This window comes from Dermochelys coriacea, chromosome 4 (genome assembly GCF_009764565.3).
Source record: "Dermochelys coriacea isolate rDerCor1 chromosome 4, rDerCor1.pri.v4, whole genome shotgun sequence".
In the NCBI taxonomy this organism is placed as follows: domain Eukaryota; kingdom Metazoa; phylum Chordata; order Testudines; family Dermochelyidae; genus Dermochelys; species Dermochelys coriacea.
In genome coordinates this window covers 81,737,672-81,760,715 of record NC_050071.1, presented here as the reverse complement: position 1 = coordinate 81,760,715, position 23,044 = coordinate 81,737,672, and the positions used below count along the sequence as shown (strand labels likewise).

Sequence of the window (23,044 nt, the reverse complement as noted above, 5' to 3'; positions counted from 1 at the left end):
CTGAAATTTAAAATAAGTTATGAATTTGCAACAATTCCCAGGACTTAATGTTTCCTGCTAAATTAATAGGAGCCTCTCCCCACTCTTTTCAAATTACCAGAATCACATCTTCTACAATTTGATGAAAAATAGAGCAATTTTTGGTTTGTGAAGAGTTGGTTGACATGGTAAAAGTGATAACAGTCTTTAATAACAGTCATTCCACATCATTTACTGCTGGTACTGTATTATGAACAAGTTGGAGTCTTTTTCAGCTAGCATGAAGGAGGGATGGAAATTTCTAATGTGTGCCACAGAATTCAGAAGTTGATTTGAAAGATTCTATTTGCAGAACCTCAATTTCTCTCTGCACGCTAAGGAACATATTCTGGCTGCTCATCATTACAATATCACCAGCTGAGATCAGGACTCCTTTGTGAGAGGCACCGCATAAGCACATAATAAGAGCTCTTGCACCAAAGAACATATTTTAAATGGACAAACAGAAGGGGGTGGGAAGAGAGACACAAACACAAATAGGTAATTTTTTTTTGCCCCAGGTAACAAAGCCAGCCAGTGGAACAGATGGAAATAGAACCCCATCTCCTGACTTCCAATCCCATGCCCTATCCACTGGGACCATAGTGCCTCTCACACATGAGGACCTCAGAGTCAGGGGAAGAGGGTAGGCACAATGAGCCCTTCTTTTCCCACTCTCCCAATGTCCCTGTGCAGGGGCAGCAAAATCCTAGTGTTTATGCACAAAGTATGAGGACGGATAACTCAGTGGGGAGGGATAACTCAGTGGTTTGAGCATTGGCCTGCTAAACCCAGGGTTGTGAGCTCAGTCCTTGACGGGGCCATTTAGGGATCAGGGCAAAAATAAGGGATGGTACTTGGTCCTGCTGTAAAAGGCAAGGGACTGGACTAGATGACCTTTCAAGGTCCCTTCCAGTTCTATTTTTTTTGGGCAGGCAGGTGGCTGAGCGATAGCTCAGTGGTTTGAGCATTGGCCTGCTAAACCCAGGGTTGTGAGATCAATCCTTGAGGGGGCCATTTAGGGATCTGGGGCAAAAATTGGGAATTGGTCCTGCTTTGAGCAGGGGGTTGGACTAGATGACCTCCTGAGGTTCCTTCCAACCCTGATATTCTATGATTCTATGAGGTGTGGCAAAGTGTTAGTATTTCCAGCTGACTAGACATCCCAAAGTGGGTATGGTAGAGAGTTGGCCAAGGCCTCACTGCTACCAACTGGTGGCTATTGATAGCCCCTGAGAAGAGCACACACAAGATCTTTTTAAAGAATAGTTGTAGTTGCCATCTCGGAGCATTCTCCCTCAGAGCCCAGGACTGTCTTTGGCCTCAGCCAACAAAATGCCACTAAAAACTTCTGCAAGAGCATGTTTAGACGTACATAGTGTTGCTGTAGCTTTAAAAAGCCACAAGATAACCCTGTTTCATCTCTTTGTATAAAAACCACCCACTATTATAGAAGTTCAGGGTGAGATTGTGGAGATTTAGTTTTCAGTGTCAAATGTGCAATTTTTTAGGAAATTAAATCCACCAAGTTACTTCATGTAATATTGTTCATCTCAATTATTTCTTACAACAAAAGGGCTTCATTTCTATATGCAAATTTACCTCCACTCCATCCAAATCAGATGTTATCCAACTCTAGTTATTTTAAAAATATTGTAATTAGTAACACAAAATGATCACCCCGCACCTTCTCTTGGTTTATGTATAATGTTCTTTAGGCGAGAAGTTAATCCCATATTATTTTAAATTCCAGGCATGCTTTATTTTCCTGGTGTGCCTTCACTTTAGGCCTTTGTCCCACATAAGCCCTAAACTAGACGACAGTTTCTCAACATGCTTTTTACTATTGCTTGGCCTCTTCCAGCTAGCCAAACCACGTTAGGTAAGAGTTCAGAGGAAGTTAGGTTTTTGAGCTATATTTAAAAACATTACGAATCCATTCAAAATGACTTCCTTCAAACACGGACTGGGCCACTGCATCCCAGATTTTGGTAACAGGGGTATCATGATCTCCTGATATCAGTAGAGGTAAACTGCAAATTTTTACTAATTGAGGAAACCTGAAACACACCTGTGCCAGTCTACAGAACTCTTCCCCGCTGGAACACTGCAAAAAAAAAAAAAACCCCTTTGGATTTGGAAGAATACCACAATACTCTTATCAAAGTTCCAGCTGCCCTTTTTTTTTGTTGTTTTTTTAAACCTGGTGCCCCCGTATTACAACTGTACACAGAATTTTACAGGAGAAGGTAGTTTAATCCTCCCTCTGATCCCCTGTGCTTTCTAAATGAGTGCATACATGAATTAATTCTCATTGTGGCGGCAATTAATCAGGGCATTGGGCTGGACCAAGACGAAGGGTGAGTCCTCAAGCCTCAGCTTCCTCCATCTCCACTCACCATGCAACGCATTTTGCAAAGATATGTTTTATATTCAGTTCCAGACTGCCAAAATATTCCACCTTTTCCAGGTTTATCAAATCAACGTCAGAGATTTAGTGGGTATTAAAGAGAGAAAAATCTTTACAAGAAGGCAGAGTATAGCTTTTACCTGTGATTTATTTATTTACCTGTAATAATTTATGAATACTTTGTGTTCTATATTCTTGGGGCAAGGGAAGGTCTGTATCTTGATTGGGTTATTGCGATATTCGCTGTATGCATATATTGAGTCAATTTAATAGCAGAACTGAGAGGAAATGCACCTTGGAATAGCTTAGAAACAGATACACTTCTCAGCGAACACTTCAAAGACAATGCAAGAGCCATGCATTTGGATGCCCTGGCTTTGGGCACACCCCCATCGGCTCCGACCCCCTGCAGCGCTTATTAAAGAGATTTTGGGGCCCGTGAGCTGGGAGAATGAAAACTTTGACTGGATTTAAAGAAAGGAAATTAAAGATGGGGCAGAGGGAGTTAAGGACAATAGACTAAGAGCTAGACCCCAGAGGTTATGGGTCTGAGTTAGACAGATCTGTCTAGGACTCTAAGATAGATAGGCATGCATGTAGACCATTTGTTGTTTTAAAATCTATTAATCAACAGTAAAAACAAAGCATAATTTAAAACAACACTCTGGTTTAAGGCAGTTGTTTTGGTCACTGTATTCACAAATGGAAGAGCCATAGATATCCAAATCCAGTCAGACCTGTTGAGCAGACCTGGTCTAAGAGTGGGAGAATTCACCCTTCCAGAGGGGAAGGCATGAAGCCTGAGACCTGCGGGAGTCCACTCAGAGAGACCAGAGAAGGGGTAGGAGGAGATACACGATTAGGGTAACCAGATAGCAAGTGCGAAAAATCGGGACAGGGAATGTGGAGTAATAGGTGCCCATATAAGACAAAGCCCCAAATATCAGAACTGTCCCTATAAAAATGAGGACATCTGTTCACTCTATACACGATATAATAGTGACATAGCGGTATCAGTGTTGTAGGATGGTGACAGTGGAGAATTTCCAAGAAGTGAGCATAGCAGTAAAAACAAGCATTGTAGAAGGAAAAATCTAGAGAAAAAATGTCATGTGTTCTTTTCAGGAAGAAACTAGGAAAAGACAGATAAAAAAAAATGAGCTATGAGCCGCTCAAGAAAGATTAGCTAGCAGAGTTATACAAAGAAAGGAATCTTCTAAAGAACTGAAAAAGTCAGTGTTGGTGACTTTGCTGTTTGAAGCTGACCGGAGGCAGAATGGGCATCCAGTACAGAGTAGGGTCCCAGTTCTCTTGCAGAGCAGATGGGTTCTCCAGAGGACAGAATGGATGGGTAGGGCGAGGGCTGCTGGAACCATTTTTATAGTGAGGGTGCCGAGAGCCATTGAACCGCACTGTAAACCCTGTATATAATGGATACCACTTCAAGCCAGGGGGGAACAGCACCCTCAGTTCCCCTAATTCCAGCACCTATGGGTAGGGCCAGGAGCTTTGACAGCAACTTTCAGAGGGAAATGAGGAAGAGGGTGTCAAGCGTGCAGACAGTGAACAAAGAAGTAATCTGACCCCATCCAGCCTGGATTCACTGACTCAGTAGCAGAGGAGGAAAAACTAGTTTGAGAGAGAATAGCTGCACTGGGGGCCAAGCACCTTGCTCTTTGGAAGCCAGAGAGACCAGAGATGAGGTCAGAGGTGCAGCTGGCCCTGCAACCGTAACATTAACAGGTTCAAGATTTTTACTCGTCCATTACTGATCCAAGATTTTACTGGTCCATTAATAGGCTCAACCTAGGTCATTTCAGAATCCACAGAGATTGGTATCACTATAAAGCAGCAGAGTTGGAAAGTGTCTTAGTTTTGAGCTGAGACAAAGTAGGTGATGTAATGCTGTTTATTTCACTAACAATTACAATACAGCAACTTTCATGCCAGTATATGCATCTTCAAATAATCAACTGAAGGGAGACACCTAAGCGAGCCGCCCAAGCTTTCTCTACAGCTACAGTAACTTGTGTATTCTTTTGACCATCAAGCCTCTATGGACATCTCCCATTTATTATTAATTTGAAAGGGTCAAGCTTAAGAAAAGATCTAGGATTCTCTGATTCTCTCAAATAACTCCCAGGCTCCCTCTGTTAAACAAAGCTGAAGAACCAGTACTATACTTTGTGTCAAAATTTAAACCCTCAAAAGACAGAGAGAGCAGCAAGCTTTTTCCTTCAGAAGCAAAGTTGTCAGCACTGGGCAAAAACTGTTTGAATTTTTTGTCCAATTTTTTTTGGGGGGGAAGGGGCGCCAATAAACTTTTTGTAAAGATAGTGGCTCATAATGGAACACCGACTGACTTACACCAGAGCTAAATTTCATCTACTATGCCGTTATTGTTAACTTCTGAGCTCAGAACTAACTGCAAACTTCTCAGAAAGTACCTTTCTGTAGTTCCAGAAGGTACTCATTTAAAGTCCTTCAGACATGCTCTCATGCTGTTTACATTAGACTGTTTCTTTATGATGAAATGGGATAGGTTTTTTCCAACCTCAAATTAGTAAATTACCTGGAACCCCAACAAACTTTAATTAAATAGCACAAAGAGTTGGAATGGTATTCATTTATAACTATATAAAAGCCAATCTCATCCAATTTTGGTAGCCCAATATAACAGCTGTGTAGACCACAGCACATGGATCATCTCTCTTGATTAAACAAAAACCCAACAAACTTTCTTTAAAAAAAAAAATGCTTCTGACACTTGATGAAGTATATATATTACCCTGTGTGGTTTTTCAGAGTTCCCCTTCCTGAGTCTAAGTAACTTTCAGTCTGCTTGGGGTTTTACAGGACTTTCTTTATTTTCCCTTTGATTAAGTAATAATCAATAAAAAATATAAAAAGTAAAATCTCTCTTTTTTGGTGGTGTATTCAAAATGTATTGCACCCAGTTGTTCAAAATCTCTCTCATATGCAAGGGCAAACAGCTTTATTGTTATAGTTTTCTTTTCAGTAATAGAAAAGCTTTTTTCCTTAGTCAGTCTTCCACTGGCAAATTAATATTCAACATAAACAATGAACACATTGCATGGCCTTTGAACCCAGTGGTTGCTAGGAAGCCTGAAGAAACTCTGGATTACAGCAGATTAGATAACCAGCATCAAGAGATGATTCACCAGTAAAAATGTGAGATTCTTCTAGGTTTATATAATTTTAAATTCATTCTTCATTGATCTGCCAATCTCTTTGTGGGCTTCCCCACATAAATTTCATCCATATTTGCAATAACTGCCACAGCTTATGGGCAGTTTGCCCTGAAGGTATAGAAAATGCTAATACTAAACATCAATGCTTCTTACTATAAATCAAATTTCAAAACTGGTTTTTATTCATCATTAATGAAAAGACTGTTTAAAAATGGTGCATCGTCACTTCTCTCATAAGGAGCCTGCACTTCTGCTTTAATAATAAACTAGATTCCATTTAGAGACTGCATTTTTCAAAAGCTTTACTTGTAACACACAGTTCTTCATAGCACCACCTAGTATTTTTGTACTGTTTAAGGGAATAACGTGTACATACCGGATTTTTCAAAAACAATTCTGAGTTGTATTTACAGTGTTTATTTGTTTAAGGTTTTTAGTGCCATAGTAAAGAGTCATTTGCTCATTTGCCTATCCCTATCTTATATCCCTGAACTAAAGCAATCAAGCCAGAAAACAAGCTTTCCCTCTCCTCTCCCTACTCCCAAACAATGCAACATTTATTTAAAAGGACCACAACAATACTAATGGTCATTAGGTTAAATGACTGGACAAATAGAATGCAGAAGTCTGAAAAGCCTATGTGTTTCAGGCACTTTCTCCTGTACAACATTTTGGGTGACAAAGAATGTATTTGTAGTCAGAATCACAACTTTTATGCAAGAAGACTTCCTATGGATTTCCTGTGAGGAAGAGATTACTTTAAATAACTAGACGTGCTTAGATATAGTACACATTCCTCCCAAATCTACTATTTGGAAGGGCATTGGACAGGGCTCATTTAATAAAAAAAAAAAAAAAATCAAGTCACGCACAAAAAGGCCACAATTACCTTTATAGCTAAAATTCTAACTACTAATTTAAAAAAAAAATCTTTCTGGTTTTCATTTCCATTTTGTTATGCCTGTAATAACTTTACTAGATTACTCATACTAGACATGACACCTGCTTCTTCCTCCATTGTTGTGCTATAACATTAGAAATCAGTCACCTGTATATTCATAGCTATAACATCCCTTTTTGGGATCATTTTATAACACATTTATAATGAATGTTGCCCTTCCATCCCCTATCTCACACACAGAGACATCTACTCTAAAATACAGATAGCTACACATTTGATCACAAGGTGGACTCAAATTTGATCATACAGACCCTGTCAGGATAATGCTTTTGTGAATTCAGACTGTTTCCAGGAAGAATGTATCCGAGTTGCACTCGTGTGTTAAAAAAATATTAAATACATAAATAAATAAACCAACCAACCAACCAACCAACCAATCCACCCACCCACCAACTGTCAGAAACACTACTGAAAGATTCCTCTGCTTCAGAACTGGTTTCCATACTAAAAGAAAAGCTTAAAAGTATTGTCTGAGACAAAACTGACAAGGTGCATCTCAAACTAAGAATATCAGAAAAGTCAAAGAATAACTGTTTAGATTTTAGAAGTACATGCTGGAGTCAGATCTGGTTTACAGATTCTTTTCTAAATCTGCTGCACCATCACCACTCAAAAAATATACCAACCATTGTAGCTTTCTTCAGCTGCTTAAGCATTAGTTATACTTGTCATTTTCCTTAAATATGATCCGTCCCATGAAAGAGAAAATCAAAGACTATTGCCAAAACAGCACAATATCCTTATCTAGGCAGATTTGCAATATAATGCACATTATTTCCTTTAGGTTTTGGGGTTAATGACAGAAAAGTCATGAGACATTTTTAGAACATGAGAAATCGCTCCTGGCTAAAAGAGACATGTTTATTAAGAAGAATGATAATAAAGTAAGAATGTAACTAAAAACCACAAGCATTGGTTCAACCTTTCCAACATAGATGGGATTGGAACTGTTTTCAACTGTGCATGGTAAAATACCTTCATTTTCTCTCTCCCTCCTCTTTTTTCCCTTTTAAAGGAATCTGCCTACTCAACCTAAATTAAGCCTTAGAGGAAAAATGTGCCTTCATGATAAATTGGTATTTGACATCATAGTAATGAAATGTTCTGTCTGATCATCACAATAATCAAGCAGTAGGACAACAAAGAAGATTTCCAGGATTCTCCCTCCCTCCACAGTATTCTCTCAAGTATTCTCCTGTGTTTATAGAATTTCTGAATTACATGGCTGATAAGATTCATTTAGAAATACTGAGGCTTTTTTGATTACATAAAACACTAATTTGAAGAGTAAACCCTTCCTTATTTTTCCTCTCTCTGTTTTTACATTTTTATGCTTCTTTTCTGCCTTTCACAAACATTTTGATGCAGGGTCCATTATTTCCATACAACCTCCGTTTAAAACAATGAATCGATGAACAAACATGTATACATGCGCATGCACACACATACACTTTATACACAAATACAACATTTATATTCATTTTCACTACGGATACACTTCTCTGTATGGAAATATGCTTCTGAAATCTGACGAGCTTGGACTAGGGCAAGAGCATTCAGAATTACAGGTGACACGTCTTTCAAAAATGCAATATAGATGCCCCCATTGAGATAATTGAACTTAACCGGTTGGAAAGAGAATGTTTGGTTTGATAGTAAATATTCAGCACATGCTTATTCATAAGCATAAGAGCAAAGGGGTCGCTCTGATCACGACACCCAGGTCATTTTTATCTATCCTGAGCTGAAAATATAGATATGAAAAATACTTCCTTTCATTTATTTTATTTTTTACTAATATATTTTAAACACCATATTGAGAGGGCCCTGTTGTGAATCTTGCTGAGGTACAAAATGGTGGATGTCTGCTTTTTTTTTTTGCATTATTCACAACTTATGCTATCAGTCATCATATACCCTTTTACCTATCAATACAGTATTGGCGAGCCAAACAAACACCCAACACTGAGCTTTGCAATAAGCACAAAAATGCTGTTACAAACCTGATGTCATGTAGCCCCGTGATGCCTGGGCAATAAAAGCTGGTGGGAAGTGTTTGTGCAGTCGGTAGTCCTTTTCACTGCGGGACCTCATGCGGTCTGAGGCCCGGTCAGAGAAATCTGAACTAGGCCAGGCTCGCCGTAAGGTTGTACTCCGTGTCTTCTTCATTTTGAGGCTACCTGCAGTCTAATCCTCCAGCAGCAGTAGCATGAGTCAGGCCTCACAGCGTGCTTGCGATGCTTCGTTTCATTAGTCTACCACAGCCACAGCTTGGGTAGAATCTGCAAACATTTTGCCACTACCTCTTCTATGAAGCAAACTGCAGGTCTGTTCCTTCCCCCCCCCCCCCCCCCCCCGAATGATCCAATTTTTACACACGTCCCACAATGCATTACACTTCATTTGCAATCAGTCCAGCTTATAGCTTCCAGATTCATGTGAAGGAAAGGCACATTATGTGGCTTCTCAGGCAAGGGGGGTGAGGGGGTAGGGGATTGCAGCGTGAAAAGCTCTGGGATCCCAAACAATAGCTCGATTCAGCATAGGAGTGCTTAGTCAAGTGTGAGCCAGAACACAAAAAGACCCAAACAAATTAGGAAAGCCCCACTGCCTTTGGTTTTGACCCAAAACACAGAGCGCCCAGGAACTGTAGGAAGCAGGGTCAAATATCCAACGGCACAGGATTAGAATGACGCTTTGATAACAGTGAAAGTCATTTTTCTTCACCTATCAGAATCCAAGCCAAGAATCCACGGAAGCAGCCTAAACCATTGCGGCAGTAATCATTCGATCAATCTTCCTGTTCGCAGCACCCACAGCATATCCATACACACTGGATGTGCATGTGTCTCATTCACACATCTATCACATATGACCTACAAGTAGCAGCAACTGTATTCTTGCAGAATCCAGGAAACACAGATGGTCATAATGGCTGATGCTTCTCTGTCTTTTGCCCTCCTTCAGCAGTTTGCCAGTTGTTTCTTTTGTGCGTGTGGTTATTTGTTTTAAGGGATATATGTATATTCCTCTCTAATGCACTAGCTCCTGCAGGCTTGAGAGGCGAGGCTGCAAATTAATCCAAACATTTGCTTTCAGTGAGTCAACCGTGTATAGTCTGCTCAAGTTGCCACAGCTCCTCCGCTGAACAGTTCTCCGCCTTGAAAACAGTGAATAGCTATTGAAGGGCAGGAAACAAGGCAGCCACCCAGTCTCATGCTAATCAAGAAGCTGTCTTAAGTTAGACGCACAGATCCTGTCAGGCTTCACATTTTTATGTGAAACACCCTTGGGCTCACTCAAACCTTGGCATGTGCCCCAGCCTATAATCAGCCTGCATATATTTACATACAAAGCTGCGTGTTTTTAGGATAGTCCAGCCCCCCGAGATGGAAGGAAAGAAAATCTTTTGTTTGGAAAGGATATTTGCTACAGAACTTCTTCCTCTGCACAAACCCAATAGATTGCAAGTCAAAATGAGGATAGCAGGAATTGGTTCATCTGACAGCTGCAAACACATTCCATCGCAGAGGAATCAAGCTGGCTTGAAACTATAATGGAAACAGCTACTTCGCTCTCTCTTCTCTAGTCGTTAACCACTACCAACTGGCTAAACAGCAGGAAGGCCTGCAACCTCTTTAAAAATCAAGGCTCAATACAGCTGTTTCTAGTCCCACAGCCAATCATTATAGGACAACAGTGTATGCAGTGGGGGTGGGGAGCAGAAAGACAAAAACAGATACATTTCAGCTTGGGCTACAAGTCTGGAAACACCCAAGCTGCTGCTACATGAGAGTTAAAACCCATTGCGTGAGAGTTGTGATCTTCTGAACTGAGCACTTTTTAGCTATTATTCTCAGTATTAGGAGTTTAACTAACTTCACTCTGATTACAAAAGATTTTAAGGGTATTATAAAATATAGTAATACTTAGCATTTCCATAGTGCTTCACTTCTTCAAAGTCCTCACACACAATTATGACCCTTCCTAGATTTCAAGGCCAAGAGGGACTACTGTGATCATCTTCCCGGGGCATGTCTTTTAAGACAAAATATCCAATCTTGATTTAAAGCCTGGCAGTGATGGAGAATCCACCACAACCCTTGGTAAATTGTTCAGGTGGTGTCCTTCATTGTTAAAAAAAAAATACGTCTCATTTCTAGTCTGAATTTGTCTAGTTTCAACTTTCAGCCATTGGATCATGTTATAACTCTCTGCTAGACTGAAAAGCCCATTTTCAAATATATGTTTATCCACTGTTGGATTGCTCCACATCTATTTTAAAATGAACTTTTATAAACCACCAATTCAAGTAAACTGAATTGAAGTTGTTTCTTTTTTGCATGGAACCAAAAGGGTTAACCCCTCACCACCACTTATAAACACACCCCAAGACATCCCCGCCACACCTACAGACTAATCAATCTTTCACTTTTTTTTTCTTTGCTGTGCTTGCAGGTCATGAGGAAGCTGCTTCCCAGTCCTGATGAAGAAGAACTACACTGTGACACAGATGGATTCCAAATGATCCACCTCTCCCCTCCGTACCCCCAGTGCGGTTTCCTGTAATTTAACAAAATGATATACATTAACAATTAAAACCACATATCAAAGAAGCAAGAAATGCTCCAACAGTTTCCTATTCTATAGATTATATAATATTCATCCTAACACAGAAACTCCAGTTATCTGAATTTCAGATGCATTGTTGAAGAAATATTTAGGCTCAGGTTTTCACTGAAGTATGAATTTATAGACTTCTAAAAATATATTAAACACAGAATTTCTCCTTAGTGAGGCTTTTACAGAGGACATATTTGTAATGGGAAATGTGAAGAATCCATACTGTCATATGAAGTTTACTATAATGCAGCGTTTTAAAACATTTCTTAAATTAAAACTCAAACTAAATTTATTATTTCAGCTTTAATTTACTTCTTTAATATAAGTTACACTTTCCTGCTAAAGCTTATTTCACATTTTCAAAGGGTATATAATTATAGTTCTGTAACTTTGACAGCAACTCCAACTGTTTTAATAGCACTAAAACTCTGAGGGCTGGAAGAATAAGCTGAGCATTGGGAGTCAGTAAATATGCAGTTAAAATCTCACAGCTGACTTGTGTTGCTTTTGGCAAGTCACTGCCTCAGTTTCCCTACCTGGGCAATGCAAATAAGAATTATTTGTGGTTTAAATGCTCCTCTCCTCTTGACACCAGTAGGAATTACATGACTAAAATTCCACATATAGCTTTGAAAATGAAATATTGAGGGATTCTTTCCCATATACCCTTATTGCCTAACAAAGATATGTAAAAATTTAAAGTACGACATTCAGGTCATTTTTCTGTACTGCTACAAAGATGCATGTTTCCTTTGACACTTCTCCTTCATGAATTGAAGGCAACATGAAAATGAAGATCAGCAAATATATGACCGAGAGCTCCATTTAAAAAACCCAATTAGATAAGATTCTAAGTACACCCAATTACTAAATAGTCTGGGTTTCATTCCCTATAACTAGATGATGCTTTTGCTGGCCAGTGTTTTCAACCTAAAAGCAGAAGCCATAATAATTAGAGCTCTCCTCAGAACTCCTAAGTTTTGTGTAGATTAGGAGAAGTGACTGAGTTAAGGTCAGGATTAATTAACACAAACTAGCTAAGTGTGACCTAAAAACTCAGCCACTTTTCCTAGTGCAGATATAGGTCAAGTCATAGCCAAAATCCTAGGCTGTAACTCTACCAGCTAAAAATTGAGCTAAAGATATTCCCTGAATCTACATTAGGGAAAATAGGTTTAAGTTTAGGTCAAAGTTAGCCAGTTCACATTACCTATCCCTGACATAAACTCAACCTTTTTCCTAGCCTAGACAAAGCCTTAGATGCCAGTCTGTTTTATTATGGCTTTATAATGATGTGCTTCTGCACAGGAGAATGGAGCTGCTATTCTACTGCTCCTAAAAATAAAAGGATGGCTGGACAGATGAAAAATAAAATTTAAAAAAAAAAGACATTAAGAAAAAGAGGGAGTCTGAGTCAAGGGTCTAAATGAAATAAGTGATAAGGGGATGGGGGAACCAAGGTCAAGAAATAACACTAAGGGCTTGTCTTCACTACCAAGATACGTCGACCTAAGTTACAGTACTCCTCCAGCTATTCACATAGCTGGAGTCAACATAGCTTTAGGTCGGCTTATCTTCATTGCACTGCATCGACAGGAGACACTCTCCGGTTGACTTCCCGTACTCTTCTTGGAGAGGGAGTACTGTGGTCGTCTGGAGAGCGTTCTGCCGTCGATTTAGCAGGTCTTCACTAGACCCGATAAATTGATCACTGCTGCATTGATTGCAGCGAAGACAGCGTAAAGACAAGCCCAAAGTGAAGAGGAGAAATAACAGACTGACAAACAAGTAGGGCCATACAAGCAGTGATCCTGACTTTGGCTTCCCACATAATTATTCCCTACTGAAAATTACTGAGTTGAATTTTAGAGTCTACCCCACAACAGATCCATTTTTACAAGAGTGGGGATTTAAGGAACAGCTCTATTAAACACAAAGGTGTGTGCGCTCATGCCACTGATATGCAGAATATTTAACTTTAATTCTTTACTAATAGCCTGAGAAACACACGGACAGCAATTAATTTCATTTTACTTTTTTTTTTTTTAAACTTTAAACAGTGCACATATTTACATGATAACCTGAACATTTAATTTCCTGATAAGTTCTAGGTACAGCAGATGCAGGACGTTTTCATGGTAATATGTAATGTATATGGTTAATATAAGATCACATCTTTTCTTCTGAATGAGTATGTGTGTTTTTCATGATTAGTGCTTTGGGACAGAGTATGACATGGACTGCATTTTTGCCGTGGTATAATTTAGAGCAAATTAATATATTTGTCAGAAAAAAGTCAAAAGTCAGATTTCAGTTAAAATAAATAAATAAACCATCACACCACCAAACTTCTCTCCCCTCCCCCCCCCGTGTTTTAGATGTCGGTCTGAAGCATGTTTTAAAGGCCATCTCTCACTTGCAGCACCCTTATTAGAGTGGCCATCTATGCCTCTCTCCTCCTTGAATTCAATATCTCAGTCTCTTTCTAGGCCCAAACTGGAAAGCGTTTTCTAACATATCTGAAAGATTTTCCCCTTTTGAAGGGAGAAATCTAGAGCAAGTTTCCTCCTGCTATTGTATCTGTTTGAAGCCAAAGGGTGTTAACTAGAGTGAATCAAATGTGTAACTTGAATATCAAGTTTAAGTTTTGGTTGTTTTGTCTGGGGAGAGGAGGGGGAAAGAGCTTCAACCAAACTTGTCATGATCCAATTCAGCTAAGAATGGGGGGGGGGGGGGAATGCCCCCTGCATATAGGCATTAATAAAGTAACGGGATTTTGCTATTTGCTCTAGGAAGTATAGAGGAGAAAGGGTCTGGCTCATGACTCTAGGCCCTTTCATTACTTTAAAAAAAAATACAAAGAAGAAGAAGAGGAGAATGCCTTGACCAGGTTCAAGTGAAGTTGTTGTTCTTGATGGTTACTGTTACTGGTGGAGGCCCTTAAAATGACTCAGCTGGTCGGCTACCCTACACACATCATTAAAGAGAGAGGCAGAATTGGGGGTGCACTGGCCACAAAGGTCCTGAAGTGTTTTGAGATGAATCAGAAGAAACGTACAGCCCTAACATCCATTTCCCCCACTTAATTTGTGTAATTACCAAAGCAGACTGCCTAGAAATGACCACTTCAAAGATGCTGGCTTGGCATTATACATTTAAAGAGAATGACTTGGAATACCCTTGATATATCCTAAAGCAATTTTTCTATTAAGTAAAAAGTGTACTGAACACCCCGAACTCCTGGTGAGTTTACTGGAAGTTAAGGAAGCTCAGTAACTTGCAATAACTGCATAAAAGTTTGAGATGCTTTCATGAGTTATCTGTTTTGGTCCTCCTTCACATTTAAACAAAATGAGCAAACAAGTATTACTAAGCATTTCTATTGCATTTTGATCATCAGAGTCCTTTATAAAAATTAAATAACTAATCCTCCTTGACAGAATTAATTACTATCCCTGTTTTCCAGATAGGAAAACAGATAGAATGAAAAGTGACTTGCCAAAAATCATACAGCAAGTCGGTGTCAAAGCTGTGGTTAAAAATCAAGAGTCCCTGACTTCCAGTTTACAGACCACACCTTTCCCTGATTTATGAAACATGTGATTGCTCCCATTTGACATGGTGTATCTAGTGTTAGCAAGATGCAGATTTTGAAGTAACATTATAATCCTCTTTTAAATTAAAAAAGTAACAAACCAATTTGCAAATAGAAAATGGACAGACCTTTAAAATAGCAGAATTGGTGGGTGCTGCCATTTTAGCTTTCGAGGCCTAAGGGTCAGCGGCTCAGATTCTAAATGAAATGAGAGTTTAAACTGACAAGACTCCATCTTGACAGTAAAATCAAAATGAGGGAAATAATCAAAACACACATGAACAACAGCTTTACCCCTCATTTTAGGGAAAAAATGAACCTCAATCCTAAAATCAAAGTTTCTATATCTGTGTGCTCAAAGATTCATTTCTACATTACTACCCTGCCTTGCTCATTGCATATAGTGAATCATGTCTCTCATAAAGAGGAAATTAAAGCAGCTTTGCTTTATTACCATTGGCTAAGTTTGATAGTTGACAAGCTTCCAACATAATCACAGGAATCAGTTTTGGTGTGGTGCTTAATTCCCTGCAAAAAAATGCTGAAACTTCAGTCTCTATACTAAAGGAGTACTTGTGGCACCTTAGAGACTAACAAATTTATTAGAGCATAAGCTTTCGTGAGCTACAGCTCACTTCATCGGATGAAGTGAGCTGTAGCTCACGAAAGCTTATGCTCTAATAAATTTGTTAGTCTCTAAGGTGCCACAAGTACTCCTTTTCTTTTTGCGAATACAGACTAACACGGCTGCTACTCTGAAACCAGTCTCTATACTGTTAGCATGCAATGAGAATCCTTTCAAAGCCTGTAGAAATAAGCAAGGAAGAATATGAGAGTTTGTGTTTGTATTGTAGAAGCAGTCTCTACCAAACAGGCAATAGAGGTAGGGTGACCATGTGTCCTGGAAAACTACAAATAGCTCCAATTTTCAGGGGCAGTCCTGGCCTCCTAGTTGTATTTATAAAACTAGAGATTTTTCTAAGTTTTTCAAGCTGTGATGTGGCCTAAGTTTGTCCTAAAGTTACTGTGCAGCTGGAAAAAACGGTTACACATCTTTCGTAACTGTTGTTCTTCAAGATGTGTTGCTCATGTCCATTTGGTTGTAGGTGTGTGTGCTGGCCACAGGCACCGGTGCCGGAAGTTTTTCCTCAGGAGTATCCATAGGGGACCGGCTCTGGCATGGCGCACATATGCGCGAGTATAAGGGGTGCCGCTGGTCCCTTCCCTCCCTCAGTTCCTTCTTGACAGAACTACAACAAAAGAGGAAGAAGGGTCGGTCATGGACTGGACATAAGCAACATCTCGAAGAACAACAGTTACGAAAGGCGAGTAACCAATTTTTCTTCTTCGAGTGCTTGCTCATATCCATTCCATTGTAGGTGATTCCCAAGCAGTACCTCCGGAGGCAGGTAAGAGTTTATGGACGTGTCAATTGCAACACAGCTCTGCCAAATTCAGCGTCATCCCTGGCTTCCTGGGTGACGGTGTAATCCATTTTGAAAGTGTGTATCGATGACCACATCGCAGCTTTGCAGAGGTCCTGGATGGGGACATGAGCCAGGAAAGCGGCCGACGATGCCTGAGCTCTTGTGGATTGAGCAGTTACTATTGGTGGGGGCATCACCCGTGCCAATTTGTAGCAGGTACAGATGCAGTTGATGGTCCAGGACAAAATCCTCTGGGACACCCTTCATTCTGTCAGCCACTGCAACAAAGAGTTGAGTGAATCTGCGGAGAAGCTTAGTGTGCTCTAGATAGAAAGCCAGGACACCCCTAATGTGTAGGGTGCAGGAGCCTGTCCTTGTTAGACACATGTGGCTTTGGACAGAACACCAGGAGGAAGATGTCCTGGTTGACAAGGAAATGCAACACCACCTTTCGCAAGAAGGTGGGATGGGGACGCAATTGGACTTTATCCTTGTAGAACACCATATACGGGGGTTCTGACTTAAGAGCTTTAATCTCGGAGACTCACCTTGCTGATGTAATAGCTACAAGGAATGTGATCTTCCACGACAGGTGGGAAAGAGAGCAAGAGACTAGAGGCTTGAAAGGAGGACTGGTAAACCTGAAAAGGACTAGATTGAGATCCCATTGGGGGAACCGGATCACGGACTGGAGGAAACAGCCTCTTGAGGAACCTGGATGTCCAGGATGGATTGTAAAGAGGCACTGGCAGGGGAGATATTCCACTCCGAAGCCCAGCAGGAAAAGCATTTCCACTTCATGAGGTAGATAGCCTTCCACTTTCCAGAAGAACCTGCTGGACCTCCTGGGAGCATGCCTGCTCCTCAGGGCTCAGCCACACAGCATCCACACCATGAGGTGGAGAGAGGTGAGATTCGGGTGCAGCAACCCTCCATGATCCTGAGAAAGCAGGTCTAGATGGCCTGGGGAGTCCATGGGGCTGCCACTGCCACATCGATGAGTGTGCCGAACCAGTGCTGGCGAGGAGAGACCAGGCCAGGCCGGGGCAAACATAATGACTTATGCCTTGTCTTTCTTGATCTTGAAAAGGACCCTGTTGATCAGTGGGATTGGTGGAAAGGCATACATGAGACCCTCCGACCACGACAGAAGGAATGCATCCAATAGTGAGCCGCAGTCGAGGCCTTGTCATGAGCAAAATTGGTGACATTCTGTTCTGTCTGTTGGCAAACAGGTCCACTTGGGGAGCTCCCCACTTTTGGAAGAGCATCTGGGCAACCTCCAAGTGGAGGGACCTCGTGGTGAGAGAAGAAGGACCTGCTGAGGCAATCCACCAGCGTGTTCCAGACTCTGAGGAGTGGGAGGCTTCTAGGTGGATAGCATGCTGGATTCAGAAGTCCTACAGGCAAAGGGCTTCCTTACACAGGACTGATGCCCGGGCTCCCCCTTGTCTGTTGACGTAGAACATGGTGGCTGTGCTCTCTGTCAGTAGCTGCACCACTCGACCAGATAGATAGGGAAGGAATACCTCACATGCCAGGCAGATGACCCTGAGCTCTCCGTTCATGTGAAGTGACAGCTCCTCCCACGATCACAGTCTTGAGTTTTGAGGGCTCCAAGGTGCGCTCCCCAGTTGAGGTCAGATGCATCCGACACCAGAGATTCTGTGGGCCATGGAGCCACAAACGAAACCCCTTCCATCACTGGATTTGGATTGCACCACCAGTGGAGAGGAGTACCTGGGGCAGAATTGTGAGGAGCCTGTCCAGGGGGGTGTCTGAGGAATAGACCAACAGCAGCCACATTTGAAGGCACCTCAGCTATAGCTTGTGTGCTGAACTATGTAGGTGCATGCAGCCATGTGCCCTAGGAGTCTGAGACAGACCTGAGCTGTGGTGATCAGGTGTGTGATGACTTGGGCACTCAGATCCTACATTGCCTTGAACCGGGCTTGTGGTAACAATGCTCTGGTTAGGTAGAGTCAAAGACTACTCCAATGAACTCTATCTTCTGAACAGGGACCAATGTTGATTTTTGTTTGCTCATCAACAGGCCTAGGCAAGTGGCTTGCAACACCTCGATACTGCGCTGCACCTGCTCTTTTGAGCAGCCCTTAATGAGCCAGTCATCCAGATAGGGATAGGTCTGGACCCTCCGACAGTAAGCTGCGACTACTGCCATGCACTTTGTAAACACTCTTGGTGCTGTCGTTAGGCTGGATGGGAGCACTGTGAACTGGTAACGTGTTTGACTGACCAAAAACCACAGAAATCTCCTGTGGCCGGGAAATATTGAGATGTGAAAGCAAGCATCTTTCAGGTCAAGGGTAGCATATCAGTCTCCGGGATCCAGGGAGGGGATGATGGAGGCCAGGGAGACCATGTGGAACTTCAACTTCTTGAGATATTTGTTGCAGTCTCGTAGGTCTAAGTTGGGGTGTAGGCCCCCTTTGGCATTCGGAATGAGAAAGTACCGGGAGTAAAATCCTTTCCCTATTTGTTCTGTAGGAACTTCTCCACGGACCCCAGCAGCAAGAGGGCTTGTACCTCCTGGGCAAGCAATTGCTCATGAGAAGGGTCCCTGAAGAGGGACAGGGAACAGGAGGGATAGAAAAAAATTGGAGGGTATACTCCGCTGCTACCGTATTGAGGACCCAGTGGTCTGTAGTTATGGTAGTCCAAGCAGGGAGGAAAGGTAACAAACGGTGGGAAAATAAAGGGTAAGACAGATCCTGGTTGCAGGTTGGGAAGTCGCCCTTGAGCATCCCCTCAGAATGATTGCCTGTTCTTGGGAGGGGTACGGCTCGAGCCCAAATGACCCCCTGCTACAGGCGGCTGGCCTTGGCAACTCCTATATCCCCTGCTCTTTCTGTGGCACGGTTCCGCTCTGGTCTAGCCCGTGAACCTCTGCGTTTGCTGAGGTTTAAATCTCTTCCTAACATGGGCCAGGGTGTACAGACCCAGTGAGCGAAGAGTGGCCCTTGAGTCTTTTAGGCCATGTAATCTGCTGTCTGTTTGTTCAGCAAATAAATAGGGCCAAGCTGTCGAATGGGAGGTCCTGGAAGGACTGTTGGACTTCTGCCAACAGACCAGACAACTAAAGTCATGACGCCCTTCTCGTGGCCATCATGGAAGCCATCATCCTGGCTGAGGAAGCTGCCATATCTGAGGTGGCCTGGAGGGAGGCTCTCATGATTGCCCTACCCTCATCTAGTATGGCATTGAACTCCTGTTTAGCGTCCTGCGGGAGCGAGTCAGCAAACTTGGCCATGGACTGTCATACGTTAAAATGATACCTGCCAAACAAGGTCTGGTGGTTTGCGATGTGAAGCTGTAGGCTGTCTGTAGAATAAATTTTCCTGCCATACAGAACAAGTTGCTTCGCATCTTAATTTTTCGGGGTTGAGCTGGGTTGCCCCTTCCTCTCATGCTCATTGGCAGCCATGACCACTAGTGATCCGGGGGAGAGGTGCGAATACAAGTACTCAAACCCCTTTCCAGAAACATAGTACTTGCTTTTTGCCCTCTTAGAAATGGGGCAGGGATGACGGGGTCTACCACAGGGCTTTTACAATTTTGACTACCCCATCATGCATGGGTAGACCCACCTTTGCCGTGGCCACTGCTGCCAAGTCATCAAATAGGGAGTACGCGGGTTCGGACATCTCCTCTGCCTCCAATCCCAGGATGGCCGCCACTCATTTAAGCAGTTCTGGTGGGCTCTGACATCATCCTGAGGCACAATCTGTGACAGGCCTGTTACTGCCTCATCAGGCGATGAGGAGTGGGAGGCCAGCCCAGGATGAGGGGTAGGTTCCATGTCCCCTGCCTGGGAAACCACATCCACCAGAGAAAGTGGCTCTTGGGCCCCTTGGACTGATGCGACATCTGAGCCCGGGAATGATCGAGACACCAAGGCCAGTCTTTCTGATGCCCCTGAGACTGAGTGTTGGGCCTGAGGTCCCCCAGCCTGGGGAATTGCCCATAGGTTCTAGATTTGCCAGGGCCCGGTCCCTGACCCTGTGGCTACATTCTTGCAGGTTGGCTCTGGGAAGAACCTGCTGGCTGTGCAGTGGTGATCGGTCCCTGGGGGCCATCGACTCCTTGCTTTCACAACCCAAGAAGGTATGGTATTCCTCTGGTGACCATAGTGTCACCACAATAGGGTAGACTTCCCCACTATCTCTGGTGATCTTATGCCTACCAATCGGGGAGCAGTATCGGGAGCCTGCCGAGCCGTGCCACGTATCTGGTGACCAGTGGCGCTGCTCAAAGGCCCAGTAATAATCCAGAGAATGATGCCACTCATTTCAGGAATGCTGTGCAGGCTCCGATGACCGGGAGCATGGGGATTGTCTATGATGCTCCAGTGACCAACGTCTGGGCTCCGGCAACCAGCAATGGTCCAGTGACTGGTATCGGCCTTCCAACGACCGGCGTCGGGGCTCTGGCAATCAGTGTTGCTCTGAGGAGCAGTTCTGGGACTCTGGAGAACACCGAGGAAGCTCTGGTGAGCGGCGCCTGGGAACCGGGGAGCAGCACCTTTTCAGTGACTGCTGCCGGAGTTCTGGGAACCTCTGTGGCCCGATACCGTGGATCTGGTGACCAATGTATGGATTCCAGAGATCGGTGCCTGGAGCTTGGTGATTGGTGCCGGGAACCTGCTGAGTGGCCGCAAGTCTGTGATTTGAGACGCGGCTCTGGAGATCATTGGCACGGTCTTGGTGAGGGGGCCAGAGTATGGTGCTGCAAGCGTGATTTCTGCAGGGGTGCCACTGAGGGCTTTCCGCTAAAAACAGATGGGAGGGAGAGGCTGTTAGGCCTCTCTTCCCAAGGAGTAGCGGCAGCGGGAGGGAGATGTCGTCTTTTGCTGCTTGGAAGACTTCTGGGGTTGATGGTACCATGTACTTCTACCACTCCCTGGGAGTGGAGACAGGTCACAGAGCAGACTAGGCCCAATAGGTGAGGCTGCCGTTTGGCTGCACTCCGATGATGGCGAGATGGTTCAACTTGGTCTAGGTTCCTCTTCTCCCTTATCCTTACGGGACCCCAGGTAGCACCCTCTCCCGGCGTGCTTTTTGTGCCTTTTGGCTGATACTGGTGACAAGGATCAGCCAGTGGTAGGGTCACACATTTTAGTTGATGCTGAAGTACTCGGCACTTAGTCTGAATGTGCCAACTCTGAGGCCAGTGCAAGAGCGAACTCCATGAGAAGCAGGTGGAGCCAAATGTCTCTCTCCTTTCTAGTCCAGGGCTTGAATCCCTTGCAAATATGGCACTTTTCACGAATGTGGGCCTCACCCAGACACTTCGAACAACTAAGATGTGGATCGCTGACTGGCATGGGCTTCTTAAAGCAATCCCAAGGCTTGAAGCCTGAGGAGCCTGGGGTAAGTCCCTCAGGACTATAAATAGCTAAGTATACTAACACTATTAGGAACTGTTAACTTTCTCTGACTGCAACTATTTGCACAAAGAAAATTTGAAGAACCATTGAAAGAGAAACCCCTTGATAGAACAAGGGGAGCATTCCAGCACTGACATTGGCGGTAAAAAGGAACTGAGGAAGGGAGGGGGCCGACAGCGCTCCTTATACCGGCGCGTGTGCATGCCACTTCAGAAGGCGTCAAAACGGTCTCCTACGGACACCACTGAGGAAAATCTTCCGGCACAGGGGCATGTGGCGAGCACACACACCTACAATGGAATGACCAATCACTCGAACAACAACACTGGAGCTAACCAGGAATCTATTGCTGGCACTACCTTTCTTTTATATCTTGGTGGAAATGAAAGGTGTCAGACCCACACAATACAGAGGTACCAGGCAGCACGAGTACTGTGGAATGCTCCTTGGGCAGCGGTGCAATGTAACCTCTTTAAGCCACTTCTCCCTGCAAGTCCCCAGAAGAGATCAGGCTATGGGAGGGGTGTGTGAAGCAAACACACCATTATGGACAGGACAGAGAGAAGCAAGGGTGTGGATGAGACAAAGGAGAATACAGGGTGGAAGTAGAAGACTGAAGAATGGGAAGATACGACAAGAGGGTCGAGCAGAGGACAAAATGAGAAAACATGAGAGAAATTAGTACAGGCGGCTGAAAGCAGGAAAAATCGGGAAGGAGAAGGGTATAGTTTAGCAACAGAAGAAAAGAAAAAATAAAATAAGATAGGACTAAGAACAGGGGAGAGAAACGAGAAGAAGAAAAATACTACAGATATCCATGATGCCACAGTCTACTCGCGAGGGGTGTGGGGGGAAGGAAGAGAAGCCATGCTATTTGGCTGCCCAGGCTTGTAACCCATATTACAAAATAAGGCAATTTCTGCTGACGGATTTAACAGCTACAAAAGGAGTTTTAATAGCTGTGTTCATTCAAAAGATTCTCTCTTCTTGGGCAAACTGTTTGAGAAGCTCTACCAAAGAAAGAGAGAGAAATAATCCAGAAGTTGAACATGTGAGAGAAGAAACTTTCAAAGAGAAGAGGGGAAAATATTTCAAGCTTATCACAAGGCAACCCTGCAGCTTAACTCCAAAATGATATCAAGTTATATTATGCTATAGTAATAATCCTGGTTTAATTACACCACCTCTTCAGCTAGTTTCAGATCATATTTCTCTCACTGTTATGGTTTGGGAACATGTGATGACAGGAATGCAGTGCTGCTGCACAAATGCTGTATTTCAGCGATTAATTTTTCTATGTGTTGGCTTATACAGTCCAGTATTTATTTTAGCTAACACCGCTTTTAGATAAATTCTGCCTTCCCTCTACCCCTTCTAAGGGAAGAAAGGCT

The 23,044-nt window shown here is 42.9% G+C and overlaps 1 protein-coding gene across 6 annotated transcripts in view; it reads right to left on the bottom strand.

Moving 5' to 3' along the window:
- The window catches only part of STOX2 (storkhead box 2), a 225,417-nt gene that overhangs the window by 98,058 nt on the left and 104,315 nt on the right, over nt 1-23,044 (bottom strand). Inside the window, exon 1 of one of the 6 annotated variants that reach the window (XM_038400767.2) lies at nt 8,605-9,940. The exons of the other annotated variants lie outside the window; for them this stretch is intronic. Coding sequence (XP_038256695.1) covers nt 8,605-8,770 — 166 coding nt within the window. The 5' untranslated portion in view covers nt 8,771-9,940. Of the gene's footprint in view, nt 1-8,604; nt 9,941-23,044 lie in introns of those variants that run through there. 6 annotated transcript variants of the gene reach the window in all.